Source organism: Cyprinodon variegatus, unplaced genomic scaffold (assembly GCF_000732505.1).
Source record: "Cyprinodon variegatus isolate N-32 unplaced genomic scaffold, C_variegatus-1.0 Scaffold34, whole genome shotgun sequence".
NCBI lineage: Eukaryota > Metazoa > Chordata > Actinopteri > Cyprinodontiformes > Cyprinodontidae > Cyprinodon > Cyprinodon variegatus.
The window spans coordinates 1417148-1436020 of record NW_015150487.1 but is presented as its reverse complement, the minus strand read 5'-3'; the positions used below and the strand labels follow the sequence as shown (position 1 = coordinate 1436020).

The 18873-nt window shown below is 38.2% G+C and overlaps 1 protein-coding gene across 1 annotated transcript in view; it reads left to right on the top strand.

The window, feature by feature from the left end:
• Nucleotides 1-9687: 9687 nt before the first annotated feature.
• The window catches only part of fam210b (family with sequence similarity 210 member B), a 12513-nt gene continuing 3327 nt past the window's right edge, over nt 9688-18873 (top strand). Inside the window, exons 1-2 of the mRNA XM_015402420.1 lie at nt 9688-10279; nt 18237-18427. Coding sequence (XP_015257906.1) covers nt 9860-10279; nt 18237-18427 — 611 coding nt within the window. The 5' untranslated portion in view covers nt 9688-9859. The remainder of the gene's footprint in view (nt 10280-18236; nt 18428-18873) is intronic.

The following is an 18873-nucleotide window of genomic DNA, read 5'->3' as shown; positions in this document are numbered from 1 at the left end:
AAAATAACTACAGTTATTCAGCTTTACTCATAATAAAGATGTTTTGGTCTCCAAGGTAAAATAAATATATGTATATGTTTAAAAATAGAGTACAATTATTGTGAATATTTGTTTTATGTTTGAGCCTAGTCTTAAATGGATGGGTTAATTAAAAAGAACCACTTGCCTTTCAGAAACTCATGAATTTGAAAAAAAGAACCAATTGTAAGCCCTAAAACATATTTGTTAAGCGTCCACATTAGCACACAGTCTGTGTAGTCGGAGCAAATGAACAGAAAAATCCACTTTACATCTCTAGATGACTGTGGCCAGTGAGTGTACCCACGGAATAAAGACTGGGTAGAGAACAATGGTGCTGAAAACTCGTGATCTGGACTGCATTAACCTCCCTCCCTGTTGCCTGTCATTGCCTTTGTGCCTGAACCACTGAGTCCAGGCTAGCTGGCTCTGATCCCAGTCCTTCTGTCCTCCTCATTGAAAAGCAGTATAGATCTAATCCAGAAGCAGCATTCAAACACATACCAAGCATTCACTACGGTATAAAAAGGAGGGATGCTGTAAGAAGACAGAGAAACATGAAGCATCGATACTGTAATTAATTTTAAGAAGGGAGAATTTAATGGAAATGTGTCTCAAGAAGAGAATAATAAAAGAAACTTTAAAGGCCAGTCTTTGAATGGTTCCGGCCATATTGTCCTTTTTATTTAGACAGTTATTCTACTTAGAAGATCTCTACTGTGTTCCCTTTTATTTACCAGGTCCCTCATGGCTCTGTCTTCGGTCCACTCCTTCTCTTACACCATTAGTCTCCATCTCTATCTCTGACATCCACCCTTTAACATTACAAGATGCTTCTGTGTAAATCTCTTCATGTCTGATACTAGAACTGGTAGTTGAATATCAGAGATATCTCTGGTTGAGGATGTATCTTTTTGCATTATCCAATTATCCACATAAATATACATGAGCAATGTCACATATATTTAAATATATTTATTCAAAGAAAACACTACGTTTTATTTGGTCTGATCCATGTTTATGTAAATAATTGTTCTTTTGCTGGATTTTTATGTTTTATATCTGATGCTCATAACTCAATTCATTAAACAAGCTTTGAACAAATATCACTAGTAACATATGAAGCATAGCTCACAGTAAAAGAGGATACATATAAATATAACATATGTGATTATAAAAATATGAGAAAAACACTTTTCATGACCAAGTAGGATACATTTTGCTCCATAACTTTAGATTAGAAACATAGTTTTAAGATTTTATTGAAGATGAAAAGATTTGCGTTTTTAACTAAATTGAATATGCTTTTGTTGAAGTAGAAAACGCTGCATCTTTGAGAAAAGAAAAGTAACAGGCTAAAGTTAAAGCAGACATGCTTGATCCCACACAGTTTTGCATTTGAGACAACAATCTATATCAGAGTAACATTTGAAGTTAAAGAAACTCATCATACCAGACACCGTATTTTATAGAAGAGCAGCAGCATGTCACATGGGGAAGGTCAGTTTTCTGAGCATTAGCCCAAACCTTAACCACAATAAATTAATGGTGATAAAGACTGAAAGCTTGAACCTATTTTAGCAGAATTTCATTTGTGTTTTTTTTCTTACTCTTATCATTGGTAAGACTACAACACTAAATGAAAAACTAAGCACTGACATCCCGCCTAAACTTGTCAGTCAGCCGAAATGATCCTGGTGTTTAAGGATTGCATTCCAAAGTGGAGCAACCACAGTGACCCAACACCCTGCATTAGTGTGATAACGTCCTGTGAACAATAGTTACTTAAACTCTGACACATTCAGACCAAAAGCAACTTGCTTTGTTTCCAGTGAATAGCTTTAAAACATTGAATCAGAGGAAGCAAATAAGGACAGCAGCACATTTATTTTTCAATGTTTAAAAGTTATGAGCAAAGTGTTTTTTATGCAGGATTTTGGTTTCTGTTTCATCTATCTTCTACTGCTTTTATCAGCTGAGGTCCTGTGGGGACTGGTTTCTATCTCCAACAGTCTATCGGCAAAACGCTGGGTCCATTGCACTTTTTCTGTCCGCCATCATACTTTCTGAGAAAACTAACAAAAACAGAACAACAAAGAAGGAAGCAGGTTGGAATATTTCTTATGTTGTTGTGGAAGCTGTGACGTTAAACAGAGAGGTTATGAAACCCTCAGACAGTGGATGAAAAAACACAGGGACCACATCACACGGTTTAGAGGGAACCAAAAAGGAAGTTGCATAGACCTTGTGGGTAAAAACAACAGCTGAAGTAATAGATAATCCCTGTGAATTATAAAAGTATAATGTAGTTATTGTGAAATACAGCTATGGTGACAGATAGCATAAACCTCGCAGCCTTTTTAACATTGGGCTCTTACTGCCAAAAGTAAAGGGATTTTATTTAAGAAGGGTGTTATAGTTAGAAGAAACCCATGAAGCTGTTTTTTTTAGTAATGGGCAGATTTGTTCCTGTATGACTGACAGTTTTTAATTGAGGCCACTTAATGTTTGTTTACTCAATGCCATTTTACTTAAGAACAAGAGCTGATATTGATTAAATAAATGCAGTACTTCCTATATGCAGTTTTGTCTCCAGTTAAGGAAATCTGCCATGAATGCTGTGGATAAGCCAAAGCCAGAGCTTCCTAATTTACAAATGCCAAATATGTATACTGTTCTTTTGTGCTACTGCTGCAGAATGTCTACATTAATATTCAATTTCCATGCCACTCCATACAGAAGCTCTGTCTGCAGTTCTGAATACTTGACCCAGCTCAGCATGGCAAGGGCTTTAAATGGTTGAAATCCAGGAACATTATGACCACTGTGTGACTGCAGATTCACCAAAAACAAATCAGTGACTCTGTATTTGGATGCTTTAAATCCAAAGAATTACTGATAGTGTTTAAAACAAAAAAAGACGTTTGTTTTGAAATGGCCAAACACAGAAACCCATTTGTTCATTGAGTTTATCGTCGTTGAGGCTCTAGACCCCTACCTTCCAGCAGGAGAGTTTGAAAAAGTTTTAGGATGTTTATTCTTACACTGATTATAACTTCATTCACCAAAGCTAGATCACTCCAAGCTTCCCAGCTTTCCAAAGCACAATAAATGTATATTGTAAGCACTACGATTCACACATTTCTGGAGAATAGCACTGAGGTCTAATGATAAAATCCCTCTACAAACCCAATACAAAAACATCTCGTCATATATGAATTGCCTTAGATAGAAAAAAATATACCATATATCTTTTCTGATTAGCATTTGAATCGGCATTGACACTAACACAATCACATTGTTTTATTCTTTTGCTTAATGTTTTCTTTTTAAATTCAGGTTCCTTTTGCATAATTTAATGGTAAAAACTTTGCTCAAAATCCTATTTTACACAATCAGATATACCTGATAACAGAGGGCAGAAGACTACACAAAAAACAATCTTGACTTATCGCATAGTAATAAATTATTAATATCAAAAATGCGTTTCTGTTTTTTCTTTTTACATGTTTTGTTAAAAGGCCAAATAAGGACTTCAAACAAACAAAAAAAAGAAGTAATTTTCTGTTTTGTTTTATTCTTGGATTGGGCTTCAAAGGGTTAAGACTTTTGTCTCATTTTTACTTCACTTTTCTAAACTTGCATTGTTTCAGTTATGTGTAAGAAAGACGTTGGTCCCGTTTTCTAACATTTGCATTCATGGCTGTTATGTGGCCCCGGCAGATAAATGTTTCTGTCTCAGCAACAAAAGCGGTTCAAACTAGTAGCAGTACAAGATCCACCCACATGCCGATGTGGCTTTGCTGATGAAAAGTCAGGGGCTCCACCACTTGAGGACGTTTTTGATGGCTTCCTGCCATCAACCCACCCTTTTTATCTTACCTCCTACTTACTTTTCTGTCTGGCTTTTTCTTACTGAACGTGCAGATATGCATTATTCATCAAATGATTCAAAGGTCAGCTGAGTTCAGCACATGACTTACAGCTGAATTAAGAAAAGCATCAACATCCTTTGATAACATGAAATCTAGGAAAGTGTTCTGTAATAGAGCCGTGGTGACGGTTATGGAGCTTGAATATTCTGGTTCATGTCACCACGCCCTTATAAGAGGACATCTTTAGTTTACATTTCTGTCAGATTTTACTTTTGTTTGCTCCTGGAAAACAGACATAAATGTCTGGCTTGCTCTAGTCTACCTCAGAAGTGTGTGTTATCGAGCGGGTACATTTTCTGTTCTCTCTACAGGGTCCCCTGTGGTTTTATCCCATCATGACACTGCATCTCAAAGATAACTGCAAACAATGAGGCAGTGTCACAGGGATGGGCCATGTGAAGGCATGCTGTTTGAGTGGATAACAACCATACTCTACAAGCATTAAAGGTAACACCAAGCTTTTTTTTTTTTTTTTTTTTAACTTGGTCGCCCAACTTGTTGATCCCCAAAAACTAAATTAGACATAAGCATTTCTATTCAATACCTGAGAAAATATATTTTGGTGTTTCGAAAACAAGAATTTAAAATATATATACGGTAATTATTTTCTAACATGAAAATTGCATTTATATCAGGGAACTGAAACTAGAAAAAGAGAATCAATCTTTTCTCTCTGACTTTAAGTGAGATTAGATATATTTTCTTTCTTCAGTAGGTATTATTTTTTTGATTATTGTCATTTGCTAAATTACATAATAAAGATCAAGATAAAATACTTAGATAATGTTTTTAAACTATATTAAAATTTAAGTCTGAAATACACTTTCTTACTATTTATCAAAATTGCTTTTAAAAGTTGCATTTCTATCAAATATTTAGCCAACCCTTTTGCAGTCTTCTCAAAAATCATGCATTGCAATTATTTGCCCTTTCCTCCGCACTGGTATCACTTAGTCAGGTTTGTTGGCTTCCATCCTCTTTCCTAGTTTTGTTAAGATCATAGGAACTTTAATTACTTTGCATTCTCTCCCTATAATTATCTAATCGTTTAGCAGATGAAAAACTTTAAATGATCCTCACTGATCTAAAACAGCAGAAAGTGTCATCTAATTTAATGTTTGTAAAACAAATAACATGCAATTTAGGAACTTGTATGTTTATAATAAAAAAGTTTAACGTTTTAGTTTGATCTTATATAGGCTGATGCTGTAATTATTACATCTAATTATGGGGGTTTATTAGCTATAAACATCAATCATCATAAATAAACAGAAATAGCAACTTAAAATTTAGAATGAAGTTATTACTCTCGCTTACATAATTCTAAAATGCTCCATTCTTCCCTACATCCAAGAGATTATCACCTTACTGGGAAAAAGGAGTTCCTCTCTGCTGTTCTCAAGACTCTTCTCACTTTCTTCCAGTCTGAGGTACTGCAGCCTCCACACCCCACAGTGAGACACCTGGCCAGAACATTCTCTATGGTGCTTCTGTAGAAGGTGGTGAGGGTGGGTGGGAAGTATAAGCGCTTCTGTGCCCTTTTGACCAGTGAGGCAGTGTTTACAGTCAGGTGAGGTTGCCTGCCATGTGCAACCCCTGTCATAAAGCCAAACAAATGGACCCAATATTCAAGGTGAGACAGCCAGTAGGAAAGTTCAAAACATTTATTAAAACCAAAACAGACAGAACAGAAACACGCTGCTGTGGAACTGCAACTGCAGCAACTGCAGGTGCGGAGCGCAACCCATCACTGATTCAGTAGAGAGAAACAGAGGTAAGTGACCACTATCACCTGAACAGAAAATGATTAGAGTGAGTCACTTAGCTGGTTTAACAGTACAGTTCACTCAGGAACGGACAGATCCGGGTTCTAGGATCCATCAGAGCGCGAAGGCAGGTTCAGTGTCCCGTGCGTTGAGCATCCAGCTCAGACAGAAACACACCCTGGGAGGCAGAATCCAGGAGGAGTCCAACCGCGGTTCAGGCGAACAGATCAGGCAGGGACAGACAGGGCCAGTGGGTGAGAGGGAACGGAATCAGGAAAACAGAACCCCAAGGGAAAAGCTTAAACGCTCTCACCACTGGTCACTGAATACTCGCCTGAGGACACTGGCTAGAGAATAAACTCCTCACTGGAACATGAACTTTAGAAATAACTAAAACTAAGTAAACTGACAGACAGGAAACTAACAGAAATAAAACAGGGAGCAAACAGAAAGCAAACAACGATCTGGCCCTGATAGCTGGGCTGGACTGAATATAAAGCAGAACCTACAGGTGGATGAGATCAGAGATGATTGGGAACTGGGCAGACTAGACAGGTGAGTGAAATGAGCAATTAAGGCCAGCTATCGGAGCAGATCATGACAAACCAAGGAATTTGGTGCTGCTGACCATCTCTACAGCTGAGCTGTTGATGAGCTGTGGAGTTTGGTTAGGCCTGTTCTTCCTGATGTCGACGATGATCTCCGTCTTCTCCACGTTAAGCATCAGGCGGTTATTTTTCCGTCTCTGATGAGGCCCACCACCATGGTATCGTCTCCAAAGTTCACGATGTGGTTGGTGGTGAACCTGGTGACACAGTCGTGTGTCATCAGAGTGAACAGCAGGGGGCTCAGGGCGCAGTCCTAGCTGAAGCATGTGCTTAGGGTGATGACATCAGAGATGTTCTGTCTGACCCGGACTGACTGTGTAACAGTAGTGACTGCGTAACAGTAGAGAAGCTGCAGAGAGATGTGATAAAATATGACTCTGCTTCCTGGTCTGCACCCTGGGTTGTAAGTGTTATAGAGGACTAATGGAGGACAGATTTCTAGAAAGAAGAGCTGCAGCATCCAAAGTGGGATGGATGCAGTCTCTCCGAATCAGACCAGGTTTCCCCAAAAGGATTGCCAATTATTAATGTAGCCCACGTTGTTACCTTTGGGTAATGTGAATATGCTGCAATCAAAGCTGGCACGTTGTTCATCCATGAATATCAGGCAACATTACTATTACCCCAAAACAGTATTTCCTATGAAACATCTAACCTATCGAGATATTTTTATTCAAACTAACCTATCAAAATGGCATAGCTCTCCATAAACTGTATTTACCTAAATAAGGGTCAAAATATCATACTCCTTCACAAACACTGGCATCATGTTTCAATAAAGTACTCTGAAATGACAGGCATAGCTATAAAAATGAACTTCTGGATGTGGTTATGTGATACTGACAGAAAACCTGTGCAGCTAGTTTCCTGTTACTTTTTCTAACATAAGTATTTATAGGTCAATGCTGCTTCTATGTTTGTTTTGCATGTCTGCTTCTTTTTCTATGACTGCTTCTATCTCTTTGTAACCCCAGTTGGCCTCTCACACTGAGCTTGGTCCTAATGGAGGTGTCCTCCTGTTAAATGTGGAGTTTTTCCTCTCTATTGTCACTTCACGCATCCTTGCTGTGAGGGATTGCTGTCGGGTCAACAACAAGATACAAGCAAATATCAACTGTCACATTCTCATGCAGAAGGAACTTGCTCTGCAATCAACTGGTTTTCCTTAGAAAACTGTGAAACAATCTATCTCTGTAAAGTGAAGTGACGTGTTGTGAATTGGTGCAACATAGATGAACTGAATTCAAACTGAACTGAATCAGTCCGAGTGATAAATCTAATTATCGGGTCCAAGGAGTTGAATTACTGGGTAGATCAAGTAAAAGAGACAGTGGGTATTTTATAACATTCTCATTTATTAAAAAGTATCTATAAGAAAACTAGTCATATGTTTTTTTTTGTAGCTTATCACAGGGGTTATATTCAATATAAAGTCAGGATGTGCAGAAACCTTTGCATCATTTCATGGAAATGTGTTTGATGTGGCGCAAGGTGTAAGGATCAAATATCCACCAATATATTGATTCTTTAAATATTTTTTTAGCCGTTTGCTTGATATTAGGTATTATCAGGGGTGGAGCTAGATGGGGGGCCAGGGGTGGCCATGGCCACCCTTACCCAAGCATTGGCCACCCCTGTGGCCACCCCTACCATTTGTTCCCTCTAATACAGATGGTGACAGCAGTAATACTCTCAAGTGGAATATTCAAAACATTAAAATTTTTCATGGTTAATAATACACATCAATATACTAACATCAAAGATGAGAAATACAGAATTCATGCTCTTTTCAGAACTAGATTTTGTGTTATATGGGGTAAAGAGAAAATGATGTGTCTCTGCAAGTCCTCTGGTAGTCTTCAGTGAAATCATAGATAAATAACAATTTTAATAAAAACGTATCAAATAATCAATTTATGTAGATATTTGTGCTTGTAAATATCAATTTTATGCAGAATGTTTATTGATACAAGTAGGTAAGTAATAATGATGGAAAAGATTTATGCCCCTGATCCCAAAACTGAAAGAATTTTATCACTATACCTTTTATTTAAAAAGCACAGATGTTTAAATATATGCGCTTACTTGTTAGCAAAGGCTGTAGGAAAGTATAGTTTGTCTTTATTTAGAAAATATGGATGTTTTGCTAATTAAATCAATGACCTGGACTACAGAGAAGAGGTGGGGTAGCTGGTGGACTGGTGCAAAGATAACAGCCTGATCCTGAAAAGTGGAGAAGACGAAGGAGATCATCTTGGACTTCAGGAAGAACCGACCTAACCACGCTCCACGGCTCACCAACAGCTCAGCTGTAGAGGTGGTCAGCAGCACCAAATTCATGGGGGTGCACATCACAGACACCCTCACCTGGAATGTAAACACCACCTCACTGATCAAAAGGACGCAGAAGTGCATGTACTTTTTGTAGAGGATGAGGAGAGCCCACCTGCCCCCACCCATCCTTACCACCTTCTACAGAAACACAATAGAGAGCGTTCTGACCAGCTGCCTCACTGTGAGGTGTGGAGGCTGCAGCACCTCAGACTGGAAGAAAGTGAGGAGAGCAGAGAGGATCATCGGGGCTCCTCTTTCGTCCATAAAAAAAATGTCATCCCAGCCCTGGGTGTCCTGAGCCTGTAACATCATAAATGACCCCTCACAACCCCACCATGGACTGTTCTCCCTGCTGCCTTCTGGGAAGAGACTTCAAGCATCGGATGCAGGACCAGCAGATTCCACAACAGTTTCTTCCCCACTGCCATTAGACTGCTGAATTTTTGTAAAATGGGTTATTGTATTGTATTTTATTATATTTGTTATATTTTATCATTATATATATTTAAAAAATTTAGAACTGTAAAAAAAATTTTTAACTATTTTTCAAGGCTGCACTTTAAAAAAGATGAAATTGTTCAGAGAGCTGTTCCAAACGAATTTTCGCTTAGACTTAGACGCTGTGAGGTGTAGAGGCTGTCTAAGTCTAAGTCCTACTTTACTGTTGGAACAGTGTAGATTGACTCTGAGGTTCTGGCGCCTATCTGCTTTAGGCCCCCCCTCAGTGTACATTGGTTATTGCCTGGCCACCCTTATAAAAATGTTCTGGCTACGCCTCTGGGTATTATTGGTTGATTTGTGGCTTATTTAACTCTAAAACTCAGCAGCCAGTTCTTTTTGGTAAATGAAGATCATAGACAGGAAGCCTAATTTAAACATGTTTAGATTATTTAAAAAAAAGAGCTAAACTTATCTTAATTTAATCTTCAGGTTATGATGTAACTCTATTAGATAAACATACACGGTTATGCCTTTAAATACCCCCTCCCTCCTCTCCGGATTTAACTATCTGCGGTTGCGCGTCAGTCCGGATTGGCTGTCTGCAATAATCGGTCTACAGGAGGACCGGAGGGGACACCAGGGGCCACAGGGCAGCATGTTTACCGCCACCCACTTTAATAATTAATTGTTCAGGTCGAGTAACTCGCTTAATTCGATTTTCTGGACACATAACCTCGCCAGTGGAGGCGCACCAACAATGTTTTTGTGCCGTGCGGGGAGGCTGCCAGCGTCTGTACTGGATCAGGCTTACAAACGTCCGGGCTGGTTTGTGGTGCGGGTCAAAGCAAGCGGACCGGGAGAGGTCTCCCTGACAGGCCGGACAGGCCGCAGCTTTCAGCGGCTTCGGTTCCTCAGCGCGTGCGCCGGCGAGCTCCAGCCGAAGCACGCGCACCAACAAGCAGAGCCCGTCCAGAAGTGGGACAGCTCGGCTTGTTTGGTAACAGACTGGGGACTCTTGGAGCGGGTCGCACCCAGAAGCATTCAGCGATTTTCTAACTCAATGCTCAGAGGAGACTCGAAGGCTTTGTTTCCAGGTGACACCAGCATGCAGACCAGAGCCGCCTCAACCAGCGCAGCGACTAGGAGCCGCGAGGAGCGCGCTGACAGCAGCAAAGCGGTAATTAAAATGTTTGTTTAACTCAGTGGGAGATCAGAGGGTGGGACCTCCACATGCAATCTGTTTGAAGCCTCCTTTTGGGAGGATTCATAACTTTTCCATAAAATATTTAGTAAGCAGGAAGGATGTGGCGCCCTCAGTTCCCCCGGGGCAGCTCTCATGTAACCGAGCAGGCTTGTTATACAACTCTTTGTTGTGCATATGTTATTAATGTCCCTCTGCTTCATGAAAAACACGCTCAGCGCTGCAGCAATCTATACCGAGGAGCCTCACTCTGACAGCTCAGATGGAAAGTTTATGAAGAGTGATTCACTGTGGCTAAACCCACCTGCAGCTGAAGCATATAAGTTTACCTTCTACTCCTCAACACGTGGCTTTAATTGGTGAGTCAACAAAAGTGCTGTAAAAGTGCACTTAAAAGCTGTTCAAGAGAGCATAACAAATATCCACAGACAGGGCTCAGATAATGCATTTATCATGAGGTGGAAGAAAAAGCCGTATTTGTTCATATTTGCCTTCCAAGGACACAAACTTGTTTTGCAATCTGAAAGTAGATACAAGCAACCATCAGAAAAATTCAAATGTTTAAGAATCTTAATGTTCAATGGATATTTTAAACAAGGCAAGTTAATCGATGATGGATGAAACATTGCCTTGTTTTCATAATTCATACATTAAGTTTTTTTTTAATTAACAGAATTAGTATAGTTTGTTTTTAATTAATAGAAAAAACAGCACATTTAACAAGATTATTACATGAATTTCACATTTGCACCCATGTATTTCGTTATTACCATGGATGAGTTGGCAACTTACATTGGGTTTTCTAATAATGGATCAGAAGCCTATAACATACTCCCATTAAAAAATACTTGGTCTTAATGTGGTCTTAATCTAGGCAAAAGGGTTTATGTCTCTTTAATCTGATTAGCCAGTTGCAATTACTACAGTATTAGCAAAGTTGTGGAGGAGGGGCTCAGTTTAGCAGTTTGCTCAATAGGAAACAAGAGGAAAAATAAGCTTACTCATTGATCTTACAAACAGTTAAAGTATGCATAGAATTTAGAACGGAAAAGACAGAAAGAGAAGAAATTATTTCATTTCAACATAATTTTAACCATTTTATTCTTTTAAGCAATATTTTTTTTTGTTGGGTTCAGCCCTTAAGAATGTGTGATTTCAGAAGTGTTGAGGCCTCCGAGCATTTTTAATATTTAGGCATTACTTGACAAGTCAAGAAAAGAGACTCAAACTTGATAAAAGAATGTATTCATCCTGTAGGTCACTTAAAATCTCATTTTGATCTGATTTGCATTTTCAATAATTCTGTTTTAGTGTTAAAACTTTTAGACAAAGAAGGATCTCACACTGAAGGCTGAACCAGTATTGATGCAAATTATTAACAATCTATATCGTCCCTTTATCCTTTACAGCCTGCCACTCAGTTTCATTTTTCTTTTACTAAAGTCAAATATGTAAAAAATAAAATAAAAAAGTACCACAAATTAAACAGGATGCTCTACAGGAGAGAACACCATGGCATATGGTGTAGCCTATAGATGATCGCTAAGGCAGCTTTCTTAAACAAATTATTATTACAGTTCATTAAAGTAAGCATTTAAACTTGTCACTTATTTCACTTTTTTAAAATCCTTGTGGGACTCCTCAATTACCTGATTTTTTTATTTTATTTTTGACTCAAAACAAATAGGAGCTACTAATAAAAGTTGTATATTATTATTATTAAATGCACTTGGCTAATTTTTATATTGTTAAAAAGTGTAAACAGGTATGTCACAGACCTTTTGATGAGGTCTATCTTTTTGCACTGTATGAAGAAATTACCATTAGTTCATACTTTTGCACATTAATGCTGGGTGTTGAGCAAAATAAGTCAATTTAACGTCATAACCTTCAATTTTGAGCATTTTCCATGTTTATTTACAGCTTTTCCGTTTCAGAATAAACAGACAAAAGGACACAAATGTACTGGAAAAAAATCTAAAGCTAAACTTGCACAAAAGAATAAATGACTTGTTTAAAAAAACAGAACAGTTAAAATCTTACTCATATATACATATAGTGTTATGTTGCATCAGCCATTTCAGGACATTAGCAGAAGGGCTGGACTTTGGAGCAGTATTTTACTATCTGAAGCTGACTGACAAACTGCAACAGTGAAATGTCAAAGTTTCTCTAGAGATAAGGCTGAAATAGGAGTGGTTGAAATCCTCTGGTTCATTCTACTGCAAGTCAATGCAGCTACTGGCACATACTAGCATTTAAAGTTAGCATTACTATGTAAATGTAACATTTGTTTTATTTGATGCAAAAGCAAAATTAAACGTATGACAAATTGCAAAAGTTTGTTAGTATACTTATAATAGGTTGGCCTTTATAACTTTTGCCACCACAGATATTAAAAAATATGTATAGCAAAACTAAAAGTCATACAATCTTGACACGCATTGAATGCTTTGTAAGGCTTTTGCCTTAAAAAAATAATGTTGCCCCGTTACTAACACAGGCTGCTATTTATATTATTAGGAGTCTATGACTTATGACTTGTCTACTGACTTTTTCTGTCTAATCTAACTGAACTTGAACCAGTTTGCTAAGAGGAATGTTGACCTTATACGTGACCTTAAGGTTTTAAATACTTCCTGACCTAAAACTGCAAAGTATCAAACCCATTTAGAAGGACATATTTGAGAAGTAGAAATTTCAGATTTTACTTCTTGAAGAAATTGAAGTTGTTTTTTTTTTTTTGTCATTTCATCTTTGTTTTGTACTCATTTGAGTTAATCTATCACTTAAAAATCCCCCAAAATATAATAGAAGTTGTAAACTTGGCTTGATAAAATGTGAAACCAAAGGGTAATAACACTTTTGTAGGGCTGTGAACAAAGGCATTATTTTAAAAGTAAATGAGTTTAAAGTTTTATGATTTAAAACACATGCAAAACAAATGAGTCATGTTTCACTTTTTTTTTGTTTGTTTTTTTTTGTTTACCGTAGCTTTTCCATAATGGCTCTGTGATACAGTCCATAAAGAAGATGCACTCTAAGAACTGAACTGGACTCGTAAGAATCTATAGACTTCCTTTTAATGTAAATCAGCGTTTTGTTGCTGGACACTCAACTGTCTGACTGGGAGAATCAGCACTTCACCATTTCCCTCCCACTCTCGGCATGTTTGCTCAGAGCCTGACTGTGCCTTTGTCTCAGTTTTCATGCCATTGTGACTTTGCATGTGTTTTCATGGCAGTGAAAAGCTGTTATCCAACACAGCAGTCCCACTGTTCATGTCCTACACAACCTTCCTGGCACAGCTCCCTCTAGCTGCTCGCTCACATGACCCTCCCCACGGTGGTGCCCGTATTTACTTTCAGCTCTCAGTGTTGGAAAAAGAAAAATGGCTCTGCTTACTCACCAGGACTGGACTCGTCCATTGTCTGTTGGTGAGAATGTGACCATGGCTATGGCCTCATCTAGTAAGCTTGGGCCAAAATTTAAAAGGACAGATGTCGATGTAAAAGATCAGTTGGTTTCTTCATTGTTTATCTTCTCCTGAATTAGAAAAATAGTTTTGCTGAGTCTAAATAAAAAAGTTAAAATTCTTAGCAGTAAAGATGGAAATTTAAATAACAACCACTGTATGTTTTGGATATGATTAAAAGCTTCAGTTGACATGAAGTGTTATGTTTTTAAATGTCTCCAACACTCGTAAGGTAGCAAATTATTTAAAGAAACACAAAGCTCAGGCTTTTTCAGGTAGATTACATCTTTGTAACAAAGCAATAAGGTTTATTCCTGGAAAGGCTGTTTATTTGCCCTTTAAATTATTCCACATGTGTAAAGACATTTATTTTTTTGACCTTAGCAGCAGAGTCTAGCGGTATAGCTTCACAAATGCCAAAAAGCCTTTTTCACAACTGATATTTATATTTGATATCGATATAAAGGAATCAAGGAATATTGGCAGTTTAACAAGTTAAAGAAAAAACAGGGACATAGTGTGCAGGAAAAGACTTTCACAAACATATTGGACTGGGACCACCAGCCAGTTCTACTTACAAGCTAGGAAACCCTTTGTTGCACGATGGGTTTGAATTCTTCAGCTAGTCATCGCTGTTATTTTTTAATTATTTTAGCTTGGGTCTGAGCTCTTCACAGCTGATTACATGACGTTTCAATCGGGTTGAAGTAAGGACTTCAGTCAGGTCATTCCAACTGTACCACTTTCTAGATTCTGGAAGCAGCCTTTGACGTACCCAAATTTTTCAGGGTATGATTCAACTTTTTTTTCCTCGGTCTAGCTTACCTGAATCAAATGGTGGAGTTCCATAATCAATACGGAGGTTCTACGATTCTAAAGTCCTGGTAATCGCCTGAATAATTTGATTCAAGTACGTTGGAGCAGTAACATATCTAAGTGTCAGGACACTGGCCTTTCAGGAGTGGAGTTGCCAATCCCTGGCTTAAGGTCTGGTCACACCAATTCGCTTCTGACTTTGAAAGCTCTAATGTGATTTTCTTTTTCTGTCAAACTAGATGCGTAGAGCAGTGGTCTTAAACTCCAGTTCTAAGGGGCCATTGTACTGAAACTTTTAGATGCATCTCTTCTTCAACACATGTGACTCCATGGTCAGCTAATAGGCAGAGCTCTGCAAGGCTTGATTGCTGGTTAGTGAGGTAGTGCTATTGACCCATCATAAAGCTGCAGGACAGCAACACTTAAGTATCTGAGTTTAGGACCCCTGGCATATGGACTTCCACTACACATAGGGTGACCAAATGTACCTCTGTCCTGGTGTTGCACAAATTAAAACAACATGGCCCATTTGGCTGTGTCAAAGTATAAAAAGTCAAAAGAATGTTCAACAGGTGATTTTCTTAAATGTAAAAAAAAAGCTGGGAACTCGGAAATACAGGAAGAGTTGATTTTCAAAGAACTTTTTTTTAGAAGTAATTTTTTTTATTTCTTACAGTGGGGAGCGTGGTAAGTTGTTAATAAACTTGGCTGAACAGAAATGTGATTCAAACAAAGGATTATCTTACACTATAATGGCAAGAAAGATGCAGAAATCACTGGGGAAGGAGTTTGCCCCGGAACCGGAGGGTTGTTGGTTTAAGCCCTGGCTCCGGCTTTCAGTGTAGTTGTGTCCTTGGGCAAGACACTTCACCTGTATTGCCTACTGATGGTTCTCAGAGGGACTGGTGGTGCCAGCGTATGGCAGCCTTGCTTCTGTCAGTGAGTCCCAGGTCAGCTTTTGCTACACTGTAGCTTGCCACCATCAGTGTGTGAATGACTGTTTGTAGTGTGAAAGTCAAGTCCTCTGACTATAAAATGTGTCATATAAGTACAGGCCATTTACCTTATCTGTTGCTTTGAAAGCAAGATAAATTGTTGCGAGATTTGTGAATTGACAGACCTCCGAAGATACATCCTGCCAGGAGCCAGCAGATACAGTTGCCTGGATACAGAAATGTTACAGACCAATGCAGTGAAGTCTTTGATTTCAAGGCATCAACCAGAGGCGAAGGGCTAAAGCTAAACAAACGTGGCTCTGTCGGTTTTAGCTGGAATACCCTTAACTTTATAAAGTACCTTTTAATCGATAGTCAATGTTTAATTCAGAATATATTAATTGATAGTGCTTCCCTGGCAGATGAAGCTTGGTCCCTTAGAGCGCAAATATAAGATTTTAACTGTTGGTGTGATATTTTCTCTATCCATGATTCAGACTGCCTCTAATGATGACAGGACTTAAAATATGCTGGTATTACACAGATGCACCTCCCCCCATTTGTCCCTCTACTCCCACCATCTACCAACTCAATTTGCCCATAAAAATCAAAATTAATGTTGGCACATTAATATCTCTTGATCTACAGTAGTATCTCACATCTTATCTGTATCAGCACGTTGACCTCATTGATGTATTTTAAGAATTTTATGAGCTTTTACAAGAATGCAGTCCCAACGGTTCAGCGCTATAAGCACCCAGCCTGTGTTGGCCTGAAAATAGAACACAGGCATTTCCTGTTTTCTCTGAGAATCCTGCTTTATCTTGACTGAGAGGGGAACTTTGCCGTATTAAACCACCAGTTCAGATGCCTTCTTGCCAGCAAACACCAAGGTTATATTTTGATGACCCAAGCTAAAGATTTATTTGCATTTAAGGTAAAAGCTGTAGGAGTACCACTCATTTTAGGATAGTTATAGTTATATAGCAACAGTGCAAGGCAAATATTAATGCCTTTACAATAAGAATATCTTATTTTGATGCAGTGTATTCACCTGCTGTGCTTTATTTACTTCTTTTCATCTTTCTGTAAAATGCATTTTATGTCATCTCAGGGCACTTTACAGAGACAAATCAATCAGATCATGCAGTCAGATTGATTAAAAGTTTTAATTTTAAGGAAAACAAGCCATTGCATTAAGTCATTTACTTTGCAGGACTTGCTCCCCCTGGATGAGCATTTGGTGACAGTATTTATCTGCTTGCACTGTAATGTTGACTCTGTCAGTTTTTCCTATTTAAACTGTCTTGCCTCTGAAATTGCTATATAAATAAACCTCCATTGTCTTTTCTAAACCATGAGGTTTAAAACTTTATTCACACTCACTGGAGAATAAATGTAAAGGAAACAACTGTATGTTTAGATCATATAAAGTGTCTAACTGGGATCAGGAACTTTTTACCCCCTTGTGTTTTCCTACCTGTGGTTCTATTTCATACCTGTTGTGTAATCCACTCCTTCCATTTCATCCAGACCTGTTCATCCCGTTTCTTAGATGTACTTAACATGCTGTAAATAATTTGGGTCAGTTTTTTTTTTGTAAGAATTTTTTTAATAGTTTGTAGATTAAAACGTTTTAGTATATGGTTTATTTTACAGACATTAAATATTTAGGAGACATATTGGCTTATAACCTGTATCTATAGAGAAAACAGTTTGTACCCTGCTTGTGGAGATATTGTCCTAACATTGAAAAACAGATGGTTGTTACAAAATATAAATAATTTTCTGCAAAAACTTCTGTTTATAAATGACTTATCAGTTTGGAAAGAAAACAGAACTACAAATGGGACCTAACGGTGGCCTTAACCTAAAACCTAAATTATCAGGACTGTTCTGGATGTAGTAGTTTTGGTCATTTTTTAAATTTTGGTAGATCTATATAACTGGCTCAAAGGGCCAAACATTTACCTTGTCGTTTATATAAGTGTTAAAATTCAGTTAATTGGATCTTTATGCCCAGTGAGGTTTGCTTAGATTTGTTTTGTGCATGGTCTAATCCTTGATCCAAATCATTACACTTCTTTAACTTCCTGAATCTGGTCACACAGGTTTTGTTACTTTAAGCATGACCGGAGTTATAGAATTCAACTCCTGTGACTTTTGTCAGATGGGAGATTAAGTTTGCTTTCTTGTTGGTAATGACAACTCTCACCACCTCGGTGTCAGTGCTCTGGAGCAGCCTGCAGGTTGCTCTGGCTCTTTTGTTTGACGTTGACTCACTTATCTGCCCCACGCTTGCTCTGCAGCAGCCTGCCTCTCCTAAGCAATGTGTCAGCCGGCTGCAGATGGTGTGGTGCTTGTGTCAGAAGGTCACGAGCAGAGTCGTTTGTGTGTTTGTGTGCCAATGAGAGGCTCTTTGTGTGTGGGGGAGATTCTGACTGACGCATTTAATGAGTGTGACAGAGTGTGCAGTAATGTGAATTATCTAAAGCTCACAGAGACAGCAGCAGAATGTGTTTAATCCATTGAGTCTCATGCTTCATTAATAGGGAGGCTCATTAAAGACCAAGCTTTGTTCACTCATATTTACAGCATAAAAGATAGTCGTTTAAAATTCATACACCTTTTGTTTGTATTTTATTCCTGATTCTGGAAGCTTACGTTATTCTCCTTTTTACTCCCCAACATTTTTCTATTTCTCCAGGATCTCCAGGATGCTTCCTCTACCTCAAGCCAAGAAAAAGACCCAGGAAACACACCAGAGCCAGAGGAAGGAAAACCCAACAAGACACAGCAGCTTAAGAAAGTATTCAAAGAATATGGAGCAGTGGGAGTTTCCTTTCATATTGGGATTTCTCTAATGTCTCTGGGAATGTTCTACCTCCTTATATCAAGGTAACACGAAAGACTTCCAAAAGTCTAATGTAGTCCATTAATTTCTTTTTTCTTTAAGTTACCCTGACACAGTGTTTGCTCTCTTTTTTTATTTTTGGGCATGGTAATAGAGCAGCTCTGAGAGAATGCAGCATTAATCAATATATATTATGGAAGTGGAGGAAGCAAGAAGATATTGCAGGCATATTATAGGCCAGTGTGTCTTTATATATGAAAAACATAAAAAAAACCAGACCATTCATTGAAAGTCCTCCTTATAATTCAGTGCATCCTATATTGCGGAAAATACTGTTCTCTCAGATTTGATGCCATGCACATGCAGAATGTAGAGGAAAGGGATAGAAGTGCTGCACACAGGGGGCTTTGTCTTCTACGTATGCAGTAAGGGATGCAGGTCATTTGTTTTTGTTATTGGTAGCAAAATACAGTGATCAATGATCATCAAT